Source organism: Cynoglossus semilaevis, chromosome 8, assembly GCF_000523025.1.
Source record: "Cynoglossus semilaevis isolate Cse_v1.0 chromosome 8, Cse_v1.0, whole genome shotgun sequence".
Classification (NCBI taxonomy): Eukaryota; Metazoa; Chordata; class Actinopteri; order Pleuronectiformes; family Cynoglossidae; genus Cynoglossus; species Cynoglossus semilaevis.
This window is the reverse complement of record NC_024314.1, coordinates 13,055,831-13,082,625: the sequence shown is the minus strand read 5'-3', so window position 1 is coordinate 13,082,625 and position 26,795 is coordinate 13,055,831. Positions and strand designations below refer to the sequence as shown.

General features: G+C 44.5%; 3 protein-coding genes across 3 annotated transcripts in view; 1 reads left to right on the top strand and 2 right to left on the bottom strand.

Moving 5' to 3' along the window:
- Nucleotides 1-13,764, bottom strand: part of rac1a (Rac family small GTPase 1a) — a 28,254-nt gene extending 14,490 nt beyond the window's left edge. The window contains exon 1 of the mRNA XM_008315123.3: nucleotides 13,722-13,764. The gene's annotated coding sequence lies outside the window, so the exon portion shown is untranslated. The remainder of the gene's footprint in view (nucleotides 1-13,721) is intronic.
- Nucleotides 140-5,187, top strand: faap100 (FA core complex associated protein 100). The gene is given in 9 exon segments (XM_008315126.3): nucleotides 140-579; nucleotides 844-962; nucleotides 1,045-1,940; nucleotides 2,381-2,537; nucleotides 2,619-2,684; nucleotides 2,686-3,523; nucleotides 3,798-3,908; nucleotides 4,131-4,214; nucleotides 4,301-5,187. Coding segments are annotated over 9 exon segments (2,553 nt in total). The 5' UTR covers nucleotides 140-429; the 3' UTR covers nucleotides 4,433-5,187.
- On the bottom strand, nucleotides 5,381-13,699 carry fscn2b (fascin actin-bundling protein 2b, retinal). The gene is made up of 7 exons (XM_008315128.2): nucleotides 12,832-13,699; nucleotides 11,960-12,686; nucleotides 7,368-7,524; nucleotides 7,003-7,124; nucleotides 6,729-6,896; nucleotides 6,106-6,275; nucleotides 5,381-5,498 (listed from the first exon to the last, which is right to left on the bottom strand). Exons 1-7 carry the CDS (start codon nucleotides 12,922-12,924, stop codon nucleotides 5,451-5,453), a joined length of 1,485 nt encoding a protein of 494 aa, XP_008313350.2. The 5' UTR covers nucleotides 12,925-13,699; the 3' UTR covers nucleotides 5,381-5,450.
- Nucleotides 13,765-26,795: the final 13,031 nt, after the last annotated feature.

The window sequence follows — 26,795 nt, the reverse complement described above, 5'->3', positions numbered from 1 at the left end:
ATCACCGGAAATCCACCAAATAACTTGGCATTAAAGGTTATAGAAACTGCGAGCAAAATACATATATTAAATTATGATATTTAAAAACAAATTTAGAATAAATAAAACTGTCATAAATTGTATTTTGTAGCAGTTTTTTTACAACTGTCATAAATTGTATTTTGTAGCAGTACTTATTTGTGATAAAAGTGTATCCTCTGTCCTGGCGCAGTCGCCGGTGCTAATAGGTAGTGTAGTTCTTCCCTGATATTGAGCCCAAACTCAACGCGCGTAGTATGAGCTTCCTGTCTTTTTGTCAACCCCGTACATGATGTTGACATTTTAACACGCACTTCTAACCGACTTTACTTCGTCGTTAGATTTAAAACGGAATGACAACATAATAATATACCATATATTACGTTCGCTTACTTCTTCGGTGGTGGAATTATGGAAGGTCGCTGCTGTGTGGAAACTTGGACAGAGTTTGGATTTTTAGGCACTTGGTCGAAAATAACTCACGGTTTTGGCTCAGATGTTTTCCTCCTGACAGGCACTGATGAAGTGTGTGTGTTCAGTATAAAAGAGAAAAAAGTCACAGTAAGTCACTTTTCTTTGGAAGAGGCACATTCCTATCAACGTCAGTCTTCAACGTACACATGGAATATTTCACTTTATCTTTTTGCACATTAAATAAATGTAACAGTATAATTATAATGACTAGTTAAGTAGTACTTACTGTTATAATGCACATTTAGATGCGTGTAATGTAATCACAAATGTTTTCTTGTAGAAATGGATTGTTATAAATATACATGTTATTATCTTATCTTGCATTTTAAATAAAATATTATTCATTTACAGACTGTCCTCCAGTTTCCTGCTCCAGTCACTGACCTGGTTCTGACTCCTGACCAAGAGTTTCTTTACGTGTCGTGCAACAGTGGTGTTTTCTGTTTCAGTCGATCATTCCTAATATCCAGGTTTGTAAATCCAGAAACACATCCTTGGATTTAATCTATCTGTCCCTATCTCATTTTTATTGGGACTTTGTTACTCTTACAGGACACAGAGAGGCAGAGCTGAAGAGTCTTCTGATCCAGATGTGTTACAGATCACCTCAGAATTCCTCACTGTTGAAGAGGAAGGAGTGCTATCACTGCTCCTTGTCAAGTCCGTCCTCCTGGTCCTTTCCTGTAGAGATGAATCTTGGATTTGGAGTCTCTACAAATCTACCAGAGAAGCCTACTCCAGCCGGTTTGAAAGGACTGGCTCACTTACTTTGCCAATGGTGTCAGCTGCTGTGCTCAGAGACACAGAGATGAACACAAGACTGAGAAGGAGACCAGTGCTGATTTGTCTCCTTTCTTCGTCCACATCTTCCTCAGTGGAGACTCTGTCACATGGCCATTTCCTGATTGAGTCTGTCCTCTTTAAACTCCTCTTTGGGATTGACACTGCATTAGCTAAATCACCTGTTATCCTCTGTGGCCTTCCAGATGGACGTCTGTGTTTTTTTCCTCTGCATCTTCCGGTATCACGACTCCGGATCCTGCACAGCCTGCAGCAACCTGTTGTTTTCATCGGAGCATCTGATTTCACAGAAGCTTCGGCAGGACATGCACAGTGTTTGGTGGCAGTGGGTGGAGAAGGTAGAATCTTGGTGATGAAGACTGATAAAGGAGAATCAGAGGGTGGAGACAGAACTGTTGGGTTTGTGGAGCGGTGTGTGGCTGCACCTGTGGTGTGTGGGTTTGTGGACAAACAGCATCTTTACTACAGCACTGGTTCAGATCTGATGGTGCTGGAACTGAGTCAGGGATCAACAGTGAGAGGAGAACAGGAAAGAGCTGATGAGACATGGCGGAGGTCAGCAGATCCTGCTGCTGTGCTCCACACTCCCATCAGTCTCAATGTCTGCAGAATCACGACATTGGCGGCAGCTGTGGACAACACTGCAGGTCAGAGAGGTGACATGTGAATGTGTGGTTGATTTGAGTCAAACAAATTTCAGACAAACAGCATAATCTTAAATTTATAAAACAAGTGAGATTTAATTACAATGAAACATCATAATAAGAAATGATGATTTTTTTTCAACACATTTTATGCATAAAATAACAGAAAATTATACAAAAGATTGAATTAAAAATTAGAACAAATAATTATTTAAGTGAACAACGCTGACTTTAAACAGATTTCTCGAAATATGTAACAAACCAAATTTTGAGGACAACTTTTTGTGAGGATTATAGCATCTCAAATGTCAATATTCTCTGGATTATTTGCTAATTATTACAATTTTTAACTACAAATATTTTTTTGCTGCTTCTTCTCTTTCTGTGTCCCAACTATATCAACAATCATTTTTGTATAACTGTAAACACACTTTCACTAACAGGAGTAGTTGAGCTGTTGGGCTTATCCACTAGAGGGCAGCTGCTCAAAATCACCTTACCTGTGAGGAATAAAGACGCAGAAACATCCAGTGTACCTTCGCCGCAGGTGGGCCACAGTGTCAGGGATCTCCTGTCTTCTATTGGAGATGTTTACGACAGGTATGCACACCAAGAAATATCAAGTATTTATCGTCTCAGCCATCTCTCAGCTGATCTGGTGAAACTGTTCTTATCTTTCAGAGTATCTGCATTAAAAGGGGCCATCAAATCCAAAAACAAAATTCTGCAGTACCTGAATCAGGTGCTGATTCCGGCTGAGAGAGAGAGCAAGTGGTGATGGTCAGCTTTCCAAGCAAATCAGATGCCGTGCCGAAACCAGGTGGACCAGACTTCTCCAGAAAGACTTTGTGATCCTGACGTGTGTCCTGGAAAACCTGAGTCCTTATTCTCTGGAGAAAGGCTGGTCACTGAGCCTCACAGTTTCTCCTCTGTCACATTCTCCCAGCGTGAGTGGAGAACAATCCACAAGAAATTACTCTTTCTCATTTCACAACCTCCGTCCTGGAGGAACCTTCGATGTGTCGCTGCCTTTAGCAGATGCAGGTGATTCATCATTTCCTGTGCAGATTAGCTGTTCGCTCATCTTCTTACTCTCCAGTCTCCTGGAGGAGGACGACATGGTGAAAGTTCCTTCTCTGCAGAACACCTGTTTCAGTTTGCCTCTGAATGGACTCACAGTGGACTGGTTACATGTGCTACAGGTGGACACACATCAAGTCCATAGAAACTCTACGTTCCACTCTCTGAACAACTCCACCAACACTATCCGAGCCTTTCTGGGCTCTCTTAGGACTAAAGGTTTTGGCCAATTGGAGGCAGGAGGTGATGATCCTTCAAAGAGCGAGCGTGAGCAGTTTTCAGCCAGGATACGTGTGTCATCACAGCTGTTGAAGGACACATTGGGATCCAGTTTGGATCATCAGGGTCCATCGTTGAACCTTTGTCTGTCTCTTATAAACTGGCTGATGTCTGATGGTCCTGCAGGAGGAAAGACAGGACATGTGGGAGACAAAATGGACCGGAGCAGCTCAGTGGTCCAGGCTCAAGGTCCAAATGGAGAAAGAGTCAGACTGACCGCAACAGAGGTAGAACAGAGGAATCCGATTAACCACCATACAAAAAATAAATTACTTTCATTCTGAATTATAATATGTTCTGGAATCTGTTTTCCTACATGAAATGATGTGGTAAGAATCAAAACTGTATGTTTGACATTTGAGACACATCAACCAAAAAGTATTTTGGAACTGTTAAGAATCTACATGTTCTTAACAGTCAGAACAGAATCAACGGTCTTTGACCGGATTGGTGTTAATCCCACAGTCTGTTGAGTGACAGCTGATGTCCTGTCTTCTCCAGATTGGTGTTGGAGACAAACTGGAGTCTGTGAGTGCCGTAGAAGTTCAGGTTGACAGCTCATCACTGACAGCTGTGTGTGGACTCCATCACGCTGTGCTGCAACGGCTACAGGTACAAAAACAACACACACACACGCACACACACAAGACACTTTCTAATGGCAGACATGGAATGTAATGAATGATAATGAAGAGTTATCTGTGATCAAACTCTGTTTGACTTCATTAGTCTTTAGAAATCCTGTTTTAATGTCCCTGCACTTTCAAATGGACACATGAAAGAGTTCTCATTTGAAGTCTCTTCCTTTCATCCCTGCTCTGTTCTTGGACACAGGCTCTGATGCGGAGTGCTCCGGAGAGTGCTCCTAACAGAACGCTTCAGACGTTGGGCGTAAGAGCAGCACTGCAGCGAGCAGAGGTACGGTGACAAACACGTCCCCCCACAACACACCCAGAAAAGTGAACAGAAAAACCTCGACTCACATATGGTCCAATTTCTTTCAGCGCCTGTTGCAGCAAGTCCAGCAGAGCCGACTCTCTAGAGCTCTCGGTGAGGACATTTCCCTGGGACAGCAGACCAGATGTCTTCTCTCTGTCTACAGAGAACTGAGAGAAAATCCTCTCGTCATACTGTAATCACACACAGCTGCCCCTGCAGCCAGTTTCAGCCTTCGAGTCTGGTCAGGAATTGGCATTTTGAGCATCAGTTAGTCTGAAAACATGTTCTTGTAAAGAAATAAAACATATTTTTCCCAATACAGATAAAGTTTTTGTGGTGATTTGGTGGAGAACATAATTATCTGTTAATTGGCATTTGGTAAAGTAGTCATTATCGAGGGCAAGTTGTTCAGTAAAATTATTGTTGCTCCAGGTGAGGCTGAAACTCACAACGCCAGCTCACTCTGCAGGTTACTGTCCTATGAGTACTGCACGCTAACTGATTACGCCACTGGAGCTTGTAGTATTTCCTGTTTCTTTAGATTAAATTAAAACAACGTGTTAAGAAACAATTAGCATATTGTCTGACATCCACAGTCTGAATGGATATCACATCAGATGGATAGACAGTGTCTGTTTTAAGTCAAAGTTTAAGTCACTAGAGACACGTCTGAGTCAAGTCAAGTCTCCAGGGTTTGGAGCTCTGGTCTGAAGGTCAGAAGAAAAAGCAAGAGGTGGTGATGATTTAGACTTACTAGAAGATGACTTTTTAAAAATAGTTGAATGTTTTAGTCTCAAGGGTTTGAGTCATCGGTTAGTCCCGAAATACAAGCTCCTTGAAATACGAGTTTTCCAAGTGACGAGTAAGTAACTAAGTGCTCAACCGAGCTCCATTTTTCCATTCCACACTGTCTCACTCACTGTCCCTCGCTTGGTCATTTTACCTGTCGCTTAAATCTCTCTCTCCCTTCCTATCATCTAAATCAAGTCCTCACTCCCAGTCCTTTTCCTACCTTAGTGGCCCCGATACTGCGTTGTCTCGCTCACTGTCCCTCACTGGGTTATTTTACCCATTTTTATAACAATAATATAAAATGTTTTCTTAATTTTTATTATTATATATTATCAATCTTTGTTCATGTTTATGTTTCTTAATTTGGTTTTTAATTATTTTTAATGGAGTGAATCGACAGACGAGTGCTGTTGTGCAACGGATTCAAATGGCTCCACTGAACCACAATACTGTCTGTGGGAGACTCTGCATCTGCAGTGTAAAAAAAAAAGAAACAGAAACTTATCATCAGGAACAGAACCACGCATGCACCTTTATTTTTTTTTTTAAACCTCCATGTGATTTCCTCCAGAAAGGCTAAAGGCTAACAAAGGAGCTCATTAAAAATGAATGTAATGACAAGGACTCTACTGTTATTGTTACTGCAGGTGATCAGGGACATCCGTATTCACCAACAGCAATACCATACTAATCAAAGGAGATGACCTCACTTCCTGTGTGTCTCAAATGGCACTTGAGTCACTCTGCTCACTGGGTGGAGGGGTGGATAGATGATACACCTGCTGCTACTAATGTGTGGAGGGGGAAGTTAGGAAAATACAAACGGGGATAACGACAGGTCACCCTCATGCTGGGTTTTAAAGTGTACACATCACAACTCTACGAGTCTCTTGGCGTCTCATCCACAGTCTGTTCACTTCTCTTCACTTTTATCCCATTTTCAATACTTTCAATTTTAAAAATGTGGACAACACCTCCAGGACATGATCTATCACTAGAACCTGGGCCTCAGCTTTGAAACCAGGTTCAACCTTAAATTGTTTTAATACTCCCACAAGGCAGCGCTGTTCAGACTCACTCCATCCCCCTTCAGCGTTCCTCCTTGGTCTCCACGCAGGTATTTGCCGTTCTTTCCACGTATGGCAAGGCGGCTATGGACATGCAGCTCCAGAGAGAACTCTTCAGGAACCTCACCGTCTGAGCAGACCAGGCCAGCGCTGTTCACGTACCAGAACTGACCCGTGACACCTATGTAGATATACCAAATACACACAGACAAACACCATTTTCAAGACAAATTTCATTAAATGTTAAAATGTTTTAGATTAAATTAGAGCTATTTATTTAGCTTGTCTTATATTTAAGTAATTAGAACATTTATTTATCTGTTTATATATTTAGCTAACTGTGCACTTTATGGCCAACTTTACTTCACTACAACAATCTTTTACACTGTAAACTGCTCCTTGCCAGGGAATTTCCTCTGGCAAATTACTCCTTATGTTTTTCTCATCTTTTTGTCTATCTTTATTTTTAAATACTTAATTTCTGTTTCCAGGTGTTTTTCCAAGCTTTTAGTTATCGGCCAATCAGTTGGCTCTCAGTTATTTGGTAAATGTTTTTATTATAACTAATATTGGAGCAATATTTGACTTTTTGTGATCCTGGACCTTGTCTGACCTCTGACCCCTGTGTGCTGACCTTTGATGTGATAGGCCCCGTTACTGTACTGCAGGGTGAAAATGTCATAGACTGATCTGCTGGCATCCAGAGTGTTGGAGTTTTTGTGGTGGCAGATGAAGCCGTTCTCTCCTCTCAGGATCAGCATGGGCCTGTTGATCAGCTTGAGGCTCAGCTGTTCGTCCTCTCCTGATAAAAACAGGCATGTGTGCATATGTTTTATATATTTAAAAAACATACAACAAATACCGAATTATAGCAGACAATAAAGGTAATTAAAAATATGCCCTCTGACCTATAGAATCACTGACAGCCAATAACTGTCCATTCTTCTTAATGCAGATGTATTTTCCATTGTTGGCCTTTAGTGCCACCTTCTGGCCGAGCCACTCCATTGCAAACAAAGTGTTTGCTGATCTGCCGATGGGAATCACGCGAGGGAAAATGTGTTTGACATGTTAAAAAAAAGGCATTTGTCGCATGTTTACAAATTAAAGTAATTCATTAGTTGACACCACTCACATAAAGTGATCAATGCGGATGTTCATTAGTGCGTAAACTACCAGCGTTTGAACATTTATCCACATTAGACCATTGTTTTCGTTTAACGTTAACATTTTTTTAATTAATATTTCATTCGACACAGCCGCCGTCACTCACACTTCAATGGCCGTGCTCTGGATGCCTCCGTGGGCTACCAGTGCCCAGTAGTTTCCTTGGCTGGTGCGGAACGTGCACTTCCTGGTTTCCTTGTCGATTTCCATCTGAAACGTCTCCATGTCCGTCTCGTCCTCCTGATTGGCTGAGAGGCTGACTCCTGCAGGGTCAAAGAGACACGGTCCCCATCATGAATACTCGGCATGAGTCGGCATTAGCAGTTTTGTAGCCGGTTTAAAATAAAGTTCTGTGGAGTTTTGAAGAAATTCACAGTTGTGAGAAAATGTTAAAAAATACAAAATAAAAAAATACATTGACACTTAAGATCATGACACTGTAAGTCAAACAGTGTAATATTCTTAATATTAATAAAATATCTAGTTGCATGTTACACAATCAGAAAAGTCGTAAAACACAGTGATTATAAACACTAATTTCCTGCTGTGGACTGAACCCAATAACCACAGTGATTTTGTTGCTGTGGGCATTAACACAGATGTTGTCGCGACAAGGACGTGTAGGGTCACCGCTGTGGGTTTTATGATGATGCTGCTGCCCCCGGTGATAAACCTGTGTTACGCTCATCTGCTTTATTTAAAGCCACTGATGGATGTCGGCATGGAAATGACATCTGCATAATCCAGCTCTTGTGGAGCTTCTACCAGAGCCTTGTATCTGTGTTTATCTCACAGATACTCAGGCCTGGCTGCTGATATAACTCAGATCACATCTCTGTTTTCAGCTTTTGCTTTAATTTGATATGGAGGTGCAGATAGAGGAGGAGGGAGTCGGGATGAGGAGTAACAAAGATGTCATGCTTACTGATCTGCGGTGCTGCTCTAATTCACACCCAATAAAAACGCTATCAGCAGGTCTTACAACTGGTTAAATCATCATTGATCTTAAGTGCATTTGAAGCATAAATTTCAGGCCCCTCTACTCTGCACCAATGCCCCGGGGCCCATCCCTCTTCTTCTTCTCCTTCTCCTTCTTCTTCTCCTCTCATCTCCAACTCAATGTCATGCTTTGTCTACCTACTCCGTGTGTCCATTTCACACTAATTCAACCTAGAAATGATCCTCAGACAGGCTCAGCTGGGACCTCGGCGACGTTATCTGATAGATGAGAGGAGACGGAGGAAGAGGGAGCAGGTCGAGGGAGGAGGAGGAGGAGACAGAAAAAGAAGAACCAGGGGCAGGAGGAGATTAGATACAGTGAAATCCATGCCGGCAATCAGAGGATAATAATGGCCGTGTTGATGACCATCTTTGACACACGGGTTGTTCAAGCATAACAAATCAGAGGCTGTCGTCACCACCATGATGGCTGATGAACTATTAAACAGGAGCCGTGGCCCCTCCAACACTGCTACTGCCACATGTTAGGTCAGACCCCTGAATCCAGCTCCACTTTCCTCCGCTGCTGCCCCACCTGCAGCCTGGAAGTGGACCAGGCCTAACTAATCCATCAGCAGAAGATGGCTCTGGCATCTATTATTAACAGCAAGCTGATACTGCACTTTCTGTTAATGTTGTTGAAACCACTCCTGCATTTTCTTTCACTAGTTTGTTACTGAGATGTGTGTGTGTGTGTGTGTGTGAGAAAGAGAAAGAGAGAGGGAGCGAGAGAGAGGCAGGGAGAGAAGGTGTGTGTGTGTTTCATTTCACATGCGTCAGTACACATTAACCTTTAGGTATGACTTTTTTTTCTGTACCTGTAAGGAATCTTAAAGACAGCTTACTCTAACCTCAGTTACAATCCATAATCCTTAATTTATAACCTAATGCTGAAAACGTCCACAGAAGTTCTAAAAAACCTGCTAAAAGTTTCAAACCATGTCAAAAACGTAGCACTGATGTTGTTATGTTCAAAATTACAATGTCTTTCTGGTGACCTTGAAGGTCAACTCTCGATTTAAGGCTAAATTGATTAATAATTAATTTCTCCATTATTTCATCTTCTTTTTCTGATTCTTTAAAGGTCCAGGGGGAGGGGGAGATTGTTAGGTCACCATTCCCATTCACTCTCCCCCTTTATCTCCACCTTCTCTTGTCTCCATCCTTCTCCATAGACGCTTTAGTTATTTACAAACATACCTAACATTGTACAGACTAGGACCTGGAACCAACAGTTGAGACCACCTGCAGGTGATGTCTGTGTACCAGCTCTGCTCTGCAGTGTCAGTGTTTCTCAAAGTCTGAAGATTGACTCACTTTGAGTGTGTGTATGGGTGTGTGTTTTCCTGCTCATGTACCGTATGCAGACACAGACAGAGGAGTTGGGGTTAGTGGGTTAGAATCTATGCCCCAGGTAAGAGGCAGCTTGGGTTTCTGAAAGTAGACTCCCCTCTTTGCCTTCCAGGAACAGGGGCCAACTGCATCAATAATTCAGAACACCTCACTTCAGCACTGGCTGCAGTGGGACCAATGACGGTACCAGTGTGTGTGTGTGTGTGTGTGTGTGTCAGAGAAAGATACAACATTATGTTGATGGAGGACAAAGGTGCTTGTTTCTGTATGTATGTGTAAATATTCTCATGTTTTTCTGATACAGGAAGAATGGAAATTATTTTTCTGGAAATTTCAAGATCTGAATTTTAAAATCTTATGAAAATTGTATTTCTATTTTTAGATTTTAATACATGTGAATCTCCTTAAATGTGATTTATATAGATAATTTGTTTAAATGATGTGAAACTAAATACATATACAAATATATTTATATGTGTGTGTGTGTGTGTGTGTGTGTGTGTGTGTGTGTATGCCAGCATTAACATTGCCTACATTTGGAAACTATATATATGTGTGTGTGTGTGTGAAGGTAAACCATCCCGTGACTGGTGTTCACTGTGAATGTTCCCTCAGACAGTTTACACTCCATCATGTCATGTCACTGGACTTTCTCCTCAACTAATCATTTTTCAGAGCCGCCACTCACTCGGTTTCCTGAAGCTTCTACAGCTAACCAGGATCAATGAACTGATGGAGATACAGTTACAGTGTCCTGAGGCCCCGGGGCCCAGGCTGCAGAAACCTGACCCTGCAGACAGAAATCTGCAGCCTGGTGTATTAGTGCCACATCCAAGTGTTCTGACAAGCACTGCTGCTAGGTTTTCCAGAACCAAATCCGGTTTCAAATCAGACCCAGAAGCAAAACCCTGTCCACCGGAACCAATCAAAAGTGCTAGTGAGAACTTGTAAAGAGATTAAGGTACGTTCCTTTGTAAAATTTAAAATCAAAAGCTGACTTTTTAATTAAAAAATAAATACAGGTTATATATAAGAAAAAAAAACCCAGAACTTTAAAAATAACCACTAAAAAGATTCAGGGTTGAAGGTTGAATTAATGACAACAGATACCCAATATAGTACATTATAGTACATTATAGTACATTATAGTACATTATAGTACATTATAGTACATTATAGTATATATATATATATATATAGCGCACTATAAATATTAGTAATAAACTATCCAGTATGTATTTTAGCTATTTGTTTTAGCTTTTTTAGTTATCTATATTTATTTTTGATATATATCTAAAAAAGCTACAGTTAGTCAAAATAATTGTAGAAGTTATAGCTCAAAAACACAGAAAAAAGTAGCTAAATGCTAGCCAAAAAACAGCAAAAGATAGATAACCATTAGCTAAGGTATTAAAAGACTGAGTGGTTGGCTGTCAAGTCATAAAGAAACGTTGTGTTAGTCAAAACATAACAACTGTTTATATTTGAGGGAAAACAGCTGCGTTTGAACCCTAATAGTACAAATGAAAAACTCCTGTCATGGTTTTAGAGCGCACAGATCTAATCTGTCATAAAACCCAGTCTGAAGACGAAGCAGCGACGGCAGTCAAACCCAAATCACATGCAGCCCTGCTGCAAATTCGTCTCAGGTCTCCCAGATGATGCTGATAGTCTCCTGTGTCAGACTCATCTGTCCTGTTTTCACCACAGACATGCAACCAACCAGCCCACGCTGCTGCAGAAGAATACCCAGGTTTACCCATGATGACCATGCACCCATTATCGGCTGTCAATCACTGGAGAGCCTCTTGGCCTGGCGTCTTGACCCGTACATATTCAGGAGAGGCAGGAGTGACTGTACTTCCTGTCCATGGTCAGCTCAGTTTTCTGGGGGTGGGAGGGGTCGTACAGCTGTACTATGTCGTAGTGTAGTTGTAGTAATTGTAGCAGTAGAATTTGCTGGGTCTGTACTTTATTATGCATGCATGTGGGTCAGTGTGCGAGAGATACAGGCTCAGGTGACTGTTCTCAGTGGCACTCCAGGAAAAACCTCACCCTCTGATGTAGAATTTCGCCAGATATCGTAATAAAATCCACACCAGATCCTGATCACACCTAAACTAACACAGTCTGTGACTGGACCACTGACCTCTGATTGGTAAACAACCAGCGCTTAGTCACAACAGCCTTTTTTATTGTGGTAACAAAAAAAGGAGCTCCGTCTGGAATCGAACCCTTGACCTTACTCAAAACTAACAGCTGTTTGTTTCAAGTAAACTTGATTTACTTGGTTTACTTGAGCCAATAAAATCTCCACTTCCCATTTAAAGTCTGTGATGAACTCACCTTGCCTTATGGAGACATATCTTCTGTTGGCCGCCATCAGAACCACCTGTGGGTGGCTCTCCTCCAGGTCAAACAGTTCATCTTTGCCAGGCTTGGAGCAGCGTCCGGATCTCAGCGTTCCAGTGGGACCCATGGGGGACAAGTACTTGCCCTCACAGTCTTTGAAGGCCAACTTCCCACACTTCAGTTCCAGCGTGTACGCAGTGGTCCTCCCGCTCTGCGTCACTAGTTTCCCATCGTTGCTAAGGAAGCGGCCATCACAGGTCTTCAGGCAGTACTTCCCATCCAGGTAGACCAGAGTGAGGAGGGAATCCACTCCCCAGGGAATGTTCATGTCCACGGCGATCTCCCCGTCCTCTGCAGACAGGTGGGCGTACCGTTTGCGGGCCACTGACAGCAAGTTTGCCTGCGGGTGCAGGGCCAGGTGCACGGCCCACAGCTCGGCATCTGTGATGAACTGGGCGAAGCAGGACAGGAAGTCCCGGGAGCCGCCGAAGAAACGGAGGTGCTGCTCGGACTGCAATGCCCAGCGGCCGTCGGACTGGGCCACGATCAGGAAGCCACAGTCTGAATTGTGGCCATCCGCCTCGCAGGTGACCTTGCCGTCCTTGTCAGAAGCCAGGTAGCGGCCCAGGTGGCTGCGGAGGTAGACTACCTGAGAGTCCTGAGAGTCCTGCTCCAGAGTCCATATCTGCTTCTTCTTCAGGCTGGGAGCTGACGCATTCACCTGAGAGAGATTCAATGACCCAGGATAAAGACACAGGGACACGGTTATGGTACTTGAACAGAGTTAAATTTAAAGTACTGCTAGTACTGTAGTACTGTAGTGTAAGTAGTAGATAGTAACGTTTTGTTGAACACTGTGTTATTACCTTGAAGCCAAAGTTTTCAGCGGTGAGGTAGCGACCCTCGTGGTTGATGAGACCAAACTGCAGCTTCAGGGGGCGGTTCCCATTGGCTGGCATCTTGATCTAGGCGTCAGGAGAAATATGTGGGATCCAAGATTTAATCCAGGAAAGAAAACGGCGCAGGATTACCAAGGGTTAAATGAGGTTCCCTCAGAAAGGTGTGGAACAGGAGTGATGTCATGGAGAATGATGCAACCTAACAGTTTTAAAGACAGGAAATCAATTCATTAAGGTACAGTGTTTAAAGCACTCCCCTGACCACAGATTCCTCCCCGGCCCACAGCTTTATTATACATGTTTCCAGCCACAGCCGCCTAATTTACTTACTGTGGTTTTGTGGTTTCCCCTCTGCAGTTTCTGTGGCTCTAATTCCAGCTGCCAGACTTAAGAGGCTTCTTTCAACGTGCGCCCTCTTGTAATTCTTCCTCTCTCCTTCCTTTGGTCTTTTTCTCTCTCCTGCAGACTCTTATGTTCTGCTGACCTGCTCTCCCAGATCTTCACCTCCTCCTCTCTTGAACTTCCTGGATTCGTCTGTTGAAGCTGGGCCTCGTTTGTCGGTCCTTGCTGCCTTCGCTCGTCTGGCCTTTATTTCTCAGTGACCTAACGTTAGGTTGGGGAGTTCTTCTTCTCAGGCTCATTCAGACCTTCTGTCTGCCTTCATTAAAGTCCAAAACCGTCAGACGATAGCTTGATCGGTGAAGAAGAACATCCTCACAGGCCGATGGAACTGTTATGGTGCAGTGAGCACAGGAACCCTTTCCTTTAAGCATTTAAAGTATATCTCGAGTCAGCCCTCTGTCACCCTAAGACTCACCCATCCTCTCCTTCTTCTCCTCTCTCTCTCTCTCTCTCTCTCTCTCTCTTTCCTCTCTCTGTCTGAGCCTCTCTCTACCCTCTGTTCTTAATAATCCGGCCTTTCTCCGTCTCTGCTCTTTTATCCCCAGCTCTTCACTTCTTTCTCTGACACATAAAAGGCAGGTAAGAAGAAACAATGCAAACAGCCGAGGGTAACCAGAGCACTGCCCCTTACCCCCGCCCCCACCCTCTCCTCCTCCCTCCTACTCTGCCTTTGGAGTGGAGCTCGCCTTACGTGGCCCATGTTGGGGGATTTGGTTTCACATCTTCTCTGATTGCAAGCTCTCTGGGTCAGGACTGGAGGTTTGGAGACTGGAACGGCAGGTGCTGCGGAAGAAACAGTAACGAGCTCATCAGCATATGAGGGGGGATTGAAAGAATGTGTGTGGTCAGTAAGAGGATCGGTGGACGAGTGTGGTGTGTGAAGGTTGGGGTGGGGTGGGGTAATAAACCCTGCCAATCAGCCTATTATGAGTCTTCTTTGCAGAGTAAACAGACGTATCTGTTCCTGACTCCATCTAATCCTCAAACCAATCATCCCAACCTGGCTAATCAACTGGCACACACACACACACACACAAACACGTCCCCCCTTCCTTGTCAATGACCATAAATGTCCTCACAGACTCACTGACCCAAAGCAACATATATTTCACTGCACACGCACATGCACGTGTGTGTGAAACACACTCACGCACACACTTGGGTCAGAGGAGGGTCCCAGGGTTCATCGTAAACACCACCCATCTGAAGATTTACTCCCCCTGACCCAGACTTGAACTGCAGCATTTTACATAGATTGTGATAAACCATGTGTGTTCACACATTCACACACACACACGAAAACATGGACACTGAAGGACATGAGTGATGTCATTGTTCCCCCAGTCGCTTTATCAGATGAAGGCTTGACTTGATAATTTTTTATCCTGATGAAATGAGGAATATGTCGGTTCAGATTTTTGATTTAAGACTAAATTAAATTAAACATTCTTAAGTCTTATGTTATATCTTAGGGAAGATTTCAAATAAAGAAGCAAAAATATCAAAAGATATAAAGATAGTTAACAATATATAGATATAAATATAGATATTTTTACAAAACCTTCTGTAAAGATCAAGGTGTTAGTAAACTGACTAAATAAAAAAGGCAAAAAGAGCTAGTTAGTTAGCTACAAAGCTAAAATCATGATTAAAACAACATGCTAAAAGTTAGCCACAATCAACGTTTCCTCTGAGTTCGTCATCAGACTTGACATCAGAGAGATGCTAACGTCAGGATGCTAATGTCCACTGAAGTGACACCTGCCATTCAAACGACGACACTCAGAGATAATGAAGGACTTTAATAAGTTTAACGTCTCACATCTAATCATGAAAAGCTTCCTGGACAAAAGCAATTTAGAAAAGCCCCCAGTGTCCGCTGACACAGGGCTAATGATGTGGACCAAATCACTTCTGCATAAACAAAGAGGGGCTGCACCAGGCGTGTGTGTGTCTGTGTGTGTCTGTGTGTGTCTGTGTGTGTGCAGTAAGATGCACATTATATTCATTCTACGCCCTTATCTTTTGGAAAACACAAAGAAGAAGGACATGTGAAAATTTGTATCTTTTTTCATTGCATTTTTTCTGCAATTTCTCAACACACACACACACACACACACACACACACACATACACACAAACCAAAAAAGTCATATAGGGTTATTGTGATCATTGCCATTATTTTCATTAGCGTCACTGTTATCACTCTTACTGTACTTCTTTCTCACATGTATCTTATCTCACGCATCATTAGCTCTCTGTGGCCCCCTGGGGCCCCACATTATCGTCTGCTGATGTGCCAGCGCTCCTGCTGCCGTCGGCACAGTGACGCCTGTCGATAGCCAACCAGATGTTTTCTCACCCCCTCCCACCGTCTCATTCTCTCTCTCTCTCTCTCTCTCTCGCGCCCTCCCTTCTTCTCCATTCTTTTTTTCCAGCCCTTCTTCCCTCGTCTCCTTATTCTGGGACCGCGGCTGTGCCAGGTTCACCGTGGCAACTGTGGGATGGTGCTTTAGAAGCCATTACAGCGGTCCTCTGATGACACTCAAATAGCTATCATTACACCTCCTCCAAGGAGACACAGACGAAGGAAGGAGGGAGGGGAAAGGGGGGGTGGAAAGAAAGGAGTGAGAATTGAGGCAGGAATAAATGGAAGGATGAAAGGATGGGAGGAGGAGAGGCTGCAAGATGGGAGACGAGGCAAAGGAGCAGGTGAAAAGGTGAGTGGTGGGAGACAGCAGGTTAAGTATGCAGGGAGAGGGAGAAGCCAGGAGCAGATAGGAAACGTGCCAAGGAGAAGAAGGGACAAAGAATGGAGAAAAGAAAGGAGGTGACAGAGTGAGAGAACAGGGGAATTCAAAATGACCGTTTGTGAGTTAACAGCCTCCAGCCCTTTTTCTACCCTATTAACTTCTATTCTGCCATTACTTGGGACTGCAGGGTGCTGCCTCCTACCCCACAGTGCCCCCCATCCTTTCCTACCGCACACAAATACACACTTTTGCTCTTCCTCACTTGCTTCTGTCATCACTTTCCCATTTTTAAACTTTCTCCCATTTTTCCTTTTCTGTCTTTTGTCTTCAGTCATTAAAGTCGTTTTCATGACGATGTTAGGAGGAAAAAATCAACAAAAATCATTCCAAGATGAAAACGGTTTTGTTTCCTGTTGAAAGAGACTTTCTGTTCACCATGATGTCTTTCATTCTCTCAGGGAATTGGCTTTGACTGAAATGATTTTTCAAGAAGAGAAGAAAAAAGTAGCCCCTTTTTTTTCTTCTTCCACTTGAATGTACGATTTTTTTGTGTTGGAATTTTGGTCAGAAATTCATGAATTCTACCGTGTAGGCTGCTTATTATAGAGACTGTGTTACCTATTATTGGAAACAGGAAGAAATCAATATATGCAGAAAATGTCGTTAACTGCAGGTTAATCAAAACATTCAAAATGTCTTTAATTTAGCAAACCTTTGGTTTTGAATACTTTCTGAATGTTATTAGGACGCAGTGCGTGAGATTTCCGGACGCTTTGTCAATCTGCAATATGAAAGAAAGCCACTAAGGGGCGACATTAGCCTTTTTTTTACTCTGCCTCTCTTACTAAACACGGTCCTCGGGGGATATTTTGGGGAGTTTTGAAAGAGAGAGAGAGTGTGTGTGTGTGAAGTTTTGAAAGAGAGAGAGAGAGAGTGTGTGTGTGTGTGTGTGTGTGTGTGTGTGTGAGAGAGAGAGAGAGAGAGAAGATTGATGCTTGGCGTGTCACTGTTGGTGCCTGTGTGACTGCATAGCGTAGGAGGGAAAGACTTTTGGTGCTATTTAAAAATGGATGCTTTTAATGTCTGTTCTTTTGCTTTTAGGTAGAGAGAAATAACTTTGCAGGAACTGAAAATACGTCAACACGTGAAGCGATACCAACGATGAACCATCAATGCAATTAAAAAAAGGGGGAGGAGTGTGTGTGTGTGTGTGTGTGTGTGTGTGTGAAGCAGAGGCAGGGCTGCCGGCGGCGCTTCAGGGGGTGCGGGGTGTTGGGAGGGGGAAACACATGCACACACACACGCACACACGTGGGGCCACCACATGAGGAGTCCAGGGATGGAAGTGGGGCGCCCCCAGAGAGCATTCATAATAATATTATTATTATTGTCATTATCAATACTGGGATGGTGACAGCCATGAGGAAAGACTTAGGAAGAATTATGTGTGTTTGTAGTTTGTTGTTGTCCGTTTTCTGTAAAACTGTCAACATGGCCTTTTCACCCCACTGCTAACTGAGCGGTTGGATCTGAAAGTGCTTTTCATTAGACAGGAAGCCAGGCCTTGTGTTCACTTGATGCTCTATGATGGGGCAGATTGGGTTAAAAAGGAGGAGTCAAATTGGTTTGTCTTTAAGGCCTTATCCTAGGTAAGGTAAAGGGCAACTGTTGACCACTGCCCCCTGGCTTCAGCCTAGTATAATAAAGGACATTCTACACATATGGTCCAAATTTGCCCTTGGCTCCCAGTTAAAGGAATATTTATTTGCTATACGTTTTAAAGTACAAGCCCTGTGTCTACTGCATAGTTCCAGGGCCTTTACAACAGTACAAGCCCTGTGTCCACTGCATAGTTCCAGGGCCTTTACAACAGTATACTAGGTACAAATACATGGAAAACTAGTTTTTTTTGTAGCTGAAGATCAAATTAAGAGGAAATATGTGATAAAAAAAATACATTCAAGTCAATCTGTGGGACATTAAGAGCCAATAAGAGCTGTTTGAAAGTGACCGTACTGGTTTGAAAACGCTGACGTTGTGTTGTGGATCTTGGGGCTCTTTCAAAGACAGGACTTTTCAAAGAGCAGGATAGATGTACATTATATACATGGTGAAGATTCTGACTCATTATTACTCGTTATTTGGGTTACTTAAAAAATCCTAGTAACAGTACGAGGAAATGCACATAAACACTCATGGAGAACGGCTCCATGCGCTCCAGCTCTGTAAAAGAACATAATCATCGCTTTCCTCCAACTTTGTCTGAAGAGACGCAGTTAAACGCTCGGGATTAACTGATGTATCGCGTTTCTAAAAACAAACCGCCTCTGATTCTCTCATTAATTCACGTTTCGCTGTAACATAACAGCGCCGGTTTGTGTTTTATGGGCAAAGCGGAGCTTTTCCTTCCTGTGTGGAAGAAAAGGGTTAAACTGCAAACAGGCTAAACGTGATGAGTGAGGGGAACTCTGTTAGGAGCAGCAAGCCAATCCGTGTCCACATTAACACCTTGCTCGGCTGTGATTGGCTCAGAGCCCGCTGGTTGTCTCGCGGAGCTCAGACCCCACGTGGGACCGCGGCCACTAACTACGCTGCGATTGGTGAGGATTCCGCATTCTGAACACACCCACCTGCGCATCCACTCAGCGATTGGCTGCAATTCTCACAAGGGTCCCGCGCTTTCCCTCTCTCGCCTTGTTCTTCTGTCCGCGAGGACAGGAAATATCCCTCGCTCCAGCTCAGTGGGCTCGCGCTGCAAGGCTGCCGCGTCATGTCGATCAGGAGGCGCGTGAACCTGGAGCTGACATTTTATACAGTACAGAAATACGATTTTACAAAAACACACAGAACAAGATATGATATTTAACTCAGCGGCGGTGTCTACACTGCGTTTTTATCACCAATTTCCCCGATACGTTCACTCCGTCGCTCTCTGTTTCTACATCTCTCTACATCTCTCTTCATAACTCTCCTCCCAGCCGTGGACGCGCGCGCGCGCACGCACAGACACGGTCTTCTTCGACCATCAGCTGTAATTTAACTCTAAACTACATAAAACAATAATAAATATCTCCATTTTCTATCTGAACAACAGTGACAACCTGAGTCGAGAGTTCTCCTTCGTAGGACCATGAGGTGTTCTATCGTTGGAATGATCTAAAAGAAATGGAATGTGCCCTGAAGAACAGACGTGTTTCTTCAAAGAAATGTTATGAATAATTCCAGGTCAGTTTTAACATGACTTCAGTCTTGACCACCAGATTTAAAGAAATGTATGAAATAAAGATTGTCTGATTGACATCTGGCTCGTCCAATAGGAGCCTGTTCAAGCTATGATTTCATGGTGACGGTTCCGTGACAGCAAAGGAAACGAAGTTTCCTTAAAAATGTTATAAAATAAACAATCAAATTTATAACAATTTGATTACTTGCAATTTACAGTTCACATCAATGGGCTTTAATGGGGCGGCGGTTTGTCACTGAGGGTCAATGGACTTCAAGACGTTAGTCCAGAATCAAGAAAGCAGACTAAACCAGGTTGGAACCCTGGAGGACTGGACCTGGACTAAACTCAAACTTCTGTGACTCAGTTCGACTCAAAAGCCCATTAACTCAACTTAGACAAGTTGTCTTATGACTTGGACTCTTCGATCTTTGGAACTCAACTCCTGAACACGATTCAGGACTTAGAGCCCAGAGTCAAACCATGTGCCTTAACTGGACTAGAGTCCAATGTCTTCATGGTCTCAGCTGCTCTGAAACCAGATTAAAACAGAAATTAACACAGACTACAGCCACCTATTTTTAAATCCTGGCTCCACTAGTGATGCTCAGTGGGCCTCAGAGTCTCCACTGCTACATCCCTCTCCCCCTCTCCACCTCTCTCCCTCTCCCCCTCTACCCCTCTCCCCCTCTTCCCCTCTCCCCTCCTCCCCCCTCCACCTCCTCCTACTGTCCATTCAGTTAACCTCAGAATCAAGATCACTCAGCTTTTTTTTCCCTCTTCTTTTTGTGCCTCGTCCTTTGCCGGAGCCGTGCTGTGGATTTAGTTTTCTTCTGATCCGGCAGCAGCAGGCGCGGCGGCCCTCGCTGTGTGACGGCTGCTCAAGGGGGAGCTGGGCCTGGAGGAGGAAGAGAAGAAGGGGGAGATGGAGGAAACCCCCCGTGGGCGCTTGGCAATTGTTGTCGTGGCGATGGTGGCCATAGTGGTGGTTGCCAAGGAGATGGCGGTTGCTTGTCTGACCTGTCCCCCCTTGTGCTGTCACCGGCGTTATTGATGCACGCCGCTGCTCGGCATTGTGGGAGTGCAGGAGGGAGGGCGGAGAGGACAACGGTTAATGAGTTCAGGAGGAACAGGGGCTCTCCCTCTGCTCTCCCTCTATCCTTTCTCTGTCACTCTCTCTCTCTCCCTCTCCCTCTCTCTCCTCCCTCACCCTCCCTCCTCCTTTTCTCTCTCTCTATCCTTCTCTTCCCTTCATTTCTCATGGGTGTCTGTCTTGTGCGAGTGTGCATTAAGAATGTGGGTCTCCCATGATCCATCATGGCAAAATGCACTTTCCCTCTCCTTCTCTTGTAGAAACACACACACACACACACACACACACACACTAAACGGCTTACAGACGCTGCACTCACGAAAACATGTTCCCCCACACCTTTACTCCAGGAGTGTAACTGACTCATTCCCAACCACTCCTTTCTCCTTCACTTAAATACACACACACACACGGATGCTGCCCTGCTGTTGTGCCTGAAGCGAGGAGAGCTCCCAAGATTAATAATGACCTCTGACTCCCCACAGACAGACCCAAACACACACAGTTTAGAGAGAGAGAGAGAGAGAGAGAGAGAGCTAAAAGGTAAAGAGAGTGAATGGAAGAACAAGGTGAAACAAATGTCCATTTAAAACACACACACACACACACACACACATCTGACCAGGAGATATAAACAGTTTAGAAGGTGATAAGACATCAACCAAGTACAAGTGGAACAAAGGGGAGAGGAACTGAGGCCCACTGGACCAGGACCAGGACCAGGACCAGGACCAGGACCAGGGCCAGGACCAGGGGACCAGGACCAGGACCAGTGGACCAGGGGACCAGGACCAGGACATCTTAACTAAAACAATGCTTCTCCTTCAGTAACAACACCAGCAGCACACGTTTGTCAGACTTTGACTTGCATCCCTACGATTAGGTACAAATACTGGAAAGGTTTTCCTTCTTATTTCCTTACTGTCAAAAACTGGTGTTCATGGTTTCCATGACCCTTGACCAGAGGAGAGCTGTCAGGAAACCACATTTTCAACCTATTTCTGAGATCAGTCCTCCAACTGCGTCAGCGTGGGACTGAAGCCTGAACTCCCAGCTCTGTCTCCATATGTCTCCATCAACCCATTCTTTTTTTCATTCTGCTTACAGATCTCCTTTTAATCCACAAGCAACGATCATTTATAATCCCGTCTAGTGCACATCTGAACTGAACTATGTTGCATCAGGCTGAGCCAAGTTAAGGACATAAAGGAAATAAAACAGAAAGTAAAATATATAACTATACATTAAATTTTACTGCAGAGAATAGTAGTAACTGCAGTTTTTAAAAAAAAGCCAGGCTACATACATATATGTGTGTGTGTGTGTGTGTGTGTAACAGCTGCTTATAGACTGGTTCAAACCTGTTTCTGTGGCTGTTATCTACAAGGACACTGCTGTTGATGTGACTTTTGAAGGAAAAAATTAAAGATGGTCCTGGAATAAATGAAATCAAGGGGAAGGATTTTAAATAAGTTGTTTTAAGCTGAATGCTCGGAAAAATGTCGGACTGAACAATTCCCACAACCGGAATAGATGATGTTTTTCATTACATTATTCCTTCACTCGTGTCCTTCAAAATCCACTTCTCGGGTTTGTCACACATGGTTTTCATATTTGCAGCCACGGAACAAGTGAAAACAGAAGAGCGTTTACAGTAGGTCTGATAGAACCGTGATAACTTCATCCTGACCAGACCAGTGGAGACACAGATGGAGGGAGTGAGCGCCACACGCTCACCTGCTGCAGAGACTGAGTCTTTACCACAGATTCACCCTCTGTTGTCACACGTTTCACACAGACTATGTCCAAACCGTGGGGCCTGAGACGACTCAGGTCCAGTTTGTTGGTGAAACAGGTCGAGATCTGATTTCTCTCCAGATCAGTGAATTTTTGCTCAAACATCCTGAGAGTTTTCACCTGCAGGTGGCAGCACTTTTTCTCCCTGTAGTATTGATTGCGCTTATATTTAGGCAAAACATAAAACACAAGCTATTTTGAAGCTGACACCGCTGATCTGTACAGATTCCAACAGAATAATTATATTATTATAACTATTTGTTATTCATCTGTAGCTGATAAAACAACACAGCGCTGCTTTAAATCCCTAATCCCCCGGCCTCGCCCCTCACATACGTACGGGACATAGACGTGATACGATGACAGGCAAGAGTTAATTAAGAGCTGATAGATCTGTGTCATGTAGACACTGATGGAGTCTTTAGATCCTGTCAAAGTCTGAGTCAGAGATGAAGTGGTTAACTCGTCGGTCAGGAACCGCATGAAAAAATACACTTTCAATAATAATGAGAATAATGAAAACAATAATTTAACTTTGCAAACACGAAAATCTACAGCACGAACTGCCAGTCGCCACTTTAACTATGACTCATCCTAATCTGACTCTAATCCTAATCCCAACTTCAAATCTAGTCTTGAATTTCAAAACACACCCCAGCTCTGAAGATGCCCCCAGAAGCAGGAAGCGTCTCCACAACAGTGGTATTTATGAAGAAATGTCCACACAAGGACAGCTGTGTGAGAGGAGGAGAAGGAGCAGCAGGGATGGACGTGTGTCCGATGCTCTGATTCACTTCTTTCTGTCCCAGGTTCTTTGTGATCAGGGCATTTTTCAGGTTTCTAGCCATTAGTCGCCCCCACAGGCCTGAGGCTCCTCCAAGGTCTGCCAACATTTATTTTCATGTGCATGCATCTGTGTGCATGTGTGTGTGTGACTGTGACCCAGCCCTGGTTCTGGTCCTGCCCAGTATTCTATCTCTTTGCTCCTTCCTCCAGTCCTGCTGGGATTCACGTGGTCATTCCAGACTGTTTACTGCTGCCTCTACATTTGTCATTTTGCAGCTCCAGCCTGTTTGGTTTGTCACGACAGAGCCTGGTTTTTTTGCACCTCTATCATGCCTTGAAATATTGCTGAGTCTGCTAAATCCATCAACAAAACAAAGGCATTAGAAAGGAGGAGAGAGCAGGAGCAGGAGCAGGAGCAGGAGGAGGAGCAGGAGCAGGAGCAGCAGGAGGAGCAGCAGCAGCAGCAGGAGGAGGAGGAGCAGGAGGAGGAGCAGGAGCAGGAGCAGCAGCAGGAGGAGCAGCAGCAGCAGCAGCAACAGCAGCAGCAGCAGGAGCAGCAGGAGCAGCAGCAGGAGCAGCGGCAGAGGGAGCAGGAGCAGCAGCAGCAGCAGGAGCAGCAGGAGCAGCAGCAGGAGCGGGAGCAGGAGCAGGAGCAGGATCAGGAGCAGGAGCAGGAGCAGGAACAGGAGCAGGAGCAGGAGGAGCAGCAGCAGCAGCAGCAACAGCAGCAGCAGCAGGAGCAGGAGGAGCAGCAGCAGCAGCAGCAACAGCAGCAGCAGCAGCAGCAGTAACAGCAGCAGCAGCAGCAGCAGCAACAGCAGCAGCAGCAGCAGCAGCAGTAACAGCAGCAGCAGCAGCAGCAGGAGGAGGAGCAGGAGGAGGAGCAGGAGCAGGAGCAGGAGCGGGAGCAGCAGCAGCAGCAGGAGCAGGAGGAGCAGCAGCAGCAGCAGGAGCAGCAGCAGCCGGAGGAGGAGCAGGAGCAGGAGCAGCAGCAGCAGGAGCAGCAGGAGCAGGAGCAGGAGGAGCAGCAGCAGCAGCAGCAACAGCAGCAGCAGCAGGAGCAGGAGCAGGAACAGGAGCAGGAGCAGGAGCAGCAGCAGGAGGAGCAGCAGCAGCAGCAGGAGGAGGAGGAGCAGGAGGAGGAGCAGGAGGAGGAGCAGGAGGAGGAGCAGGAGCAGGAGCAGGATCAGGAGCAGGAGCAGGAGCAGCAGCAGCAGGAGGAGCAGCAGCAGCAGCAGCAACAGCAGCAGCAGCAGCAGCAGCAGTAACAGCAGCAGCAGCAGCAGCAGGAGCAGGAGCAGGAGGAGCAGCAGCAGCAGCAGGAGGAGCAGCAGCAGCAGCAGCAACAGCAGCAGCAGCAGCAGCAGTAACAGCAGCAGCAGCAGCAGCAGCAACAGCAGCAGCAGCAGCAGCAGGAGCAGGAGCAGGAGCGGGGGCAGCAGCAGCAGGAGCAGGAGCAGCAGGAGTAAAAAGCCCGTCTCTTGTCTCCGTTTCCCCTACAGTGTATTAAAATGTGTTTACACAGTACCACGGCACAAATTACACGCACATCGGAATATAAACTCAATCCAGATGGCCTAGCTGCTGCTCTGAATATACGGGCGAGCGCTTGGTTCCGTTTTCATGGGGTTGACTCTGCCGTGGCCCCGAGAACAAATTAATTCAACGGTTTATTCTTGGGTTTTATTTGTTTGCAGAGGAACCTTTTGTTTTCTGGCCAGTGGGTTAATGTGGGACACTGACACAGTAATTAATGGAAACCACTCCTGGGTGGACTGGGTGGAAAGGCAGGATGCTGTGTGTGTATGTGTGTGTGTGTGTGACTGAATCACAATCAAAGTAGAAATAAACCCAGACAAGTCCATACATCCGGGGACAGAGCAGCTGAAGAACAGAGGCGTTCATGTTTCTACATCAAACCTAAAGACTCTTGACTGTAGTTAGTTTTTTTTTAATTGTAACTTTTCATGTTTTTGATTCCTGGTTTTTAAAGGCTTCAGGTTCCTCAAAGTTAAATGTCAACTTTCTGCATCACCTAAAGGACATTTTGGATCGTTTGCTCTGAAAATTATACAAAAATGTTGATGAAATGAAACAAAGTCCAGTCTGTGAACATGACAGCTGCTAGCATCCAGCTGGGTTTCTGTTGATTAATCTGGCTAACCTTTAGCCATGCTGGGCACCTGTAGTTATTGGTGGCTAACTTTAGCCACATTTTTCAAGTTTTTAACATTTTGGCTTACTTTCTTAGGCTACCACTAGAAGAATCTAGATGTTTCTTGCTAATTTAAAGCATTTTTTCTCTTTCTTTTTAGCCAGTGTTTAGTTTTACTTATACCTTGACATATTCCAATGTTTTTTTCAGCTAATTGTAGTGAGTTCACAGATATAAGCCGATGAAAACTTAGAAAAAAAAACATTTTTTTTTAAACAATTTTATCGTTATTTTTGTGGGCCGTTTTTTCATCTATCTTGCTTGGTTATCCAGGATGCCAACGTAGCTGTCGTTGGCTAACTGGCAGCTGTCTTCTTCAGCTAATATTTATAATTTTAGGTAATTTACGCTAACTTTTAAATAAAATGTCAACTTGTTTTTTCCTTCTTGATCTATTTTTCATAAACCCAGGGCAGATGACGACGTCCGTGACCAGTTGCCCTCGACCCATGATGAGGCCCAGATGGAGTCTGAGGCTAAACTCTGGGCTCTGCGTTTTCAGCTGCCTTTGCTCCCACATACAAATGTTGGCTGCCTACGATGGGGGGCAGAGACCCTCAGTAGATACAGACTGCTTTTCTACTCACTGAATTTCCATGGAACGGACACAAAGTCTGACTTTTTGACCTCACGATACAGATGTGTTAATTATAGAAATGAACACATGTGAGAGCTAATAGTTTGTAAGTGAATGTTATAAGTTCCAAGTCCAACACTCACAACAGCAGCAACAGAACATCTCCAAATGCTTCGTTTTACTGGATGAAAGGGTGAAGAGTTAAAGTGTCTGAGGGTCAGAGCTGAGTCGCAGCCACGGACAAAAAACGACTGGAACTGAAAAGCTGCTAAACACAGGAAACACAGAGTCAGGAACTGACCAAAGATTTCAATCTAAAACCTCAACCCTCCTGTGTCACCGTGTCAGCAGACACGGCAGTGCCACGAGGCTGGCATTCAGCCGCTGCATTCACAAACCGCCGTCGACCAAGGCCGACTCACAAAGGCGCTGTGGGTTCACGGTACGACGAAAAAAGAAGCGGAAAAAAAAAGGAGTCCGGAGCCACAGACAGGAGTAAGATGATCTAATCCAGAGTCTCGGTGTTTCTCTCATGTCCAACCCTGGCTTTGTATGGCAGCCCAGGAATATCAGGCCATTTCAGAGCATCATTTCACCACATTGAATGATGATGATGATGATGATGATGAGTTGAATTATGATGATGATGATGATGATGATAGTGGTGTTGCCACGGACACCGCTGAGGAAGCTGAAGGGTGGATTCATGGGCTGCAGAGTGAAGCCCACACACCCATCGATCAGTCCACGGCTCCAGACTGAAAATCTGTCTTTGTCACTGCACACAACAGAAGGTGTCGTTATGTGGCAGAAAAGTGGGGGAAAAGTCTAAATTCAAAACGTGTCGTTAATGTGTTACATCTGAGGAGGCAGGAATGAAAGAATGGACGTGACCTAACTTTGTGGGCCGTACACAGATGCCAGTCTGCTTTGTTCTAATATGGTCGTTGTGGACAAATCCATGAGTGACCACATTTCTGGAGTGGGACACATAAAAGTCCATATATAGATACATATATACACCTGATCACAGTAGATGTTATCAATTAGTCCATTCATCACCCCCACACCTCACCCCCACACCT

Coding starts and splice junctions, on each gene's coding strand:
- fscn2b (XM_008315128.2), bottom strand. CDS start 12,924: ATGCCAGCCAATGGGAACCGCCCCCTGAAGCTGCAGTTTGGTCTCATC. Junction 7,525..11,959: donor ATATGTCTCCATAAGGCAAG/GTGAGTTCATCA, acceptor TTGACCCTGCAG/GAGTCAGCCTCTCAGCCAAT. Junction 6,276..6,728: donor CGGGGCCTATCACATCAAAG/GTCAGCACACAG, acceptor ATATCTACATAG/GTGTCACGGGTCAGTTCTGG.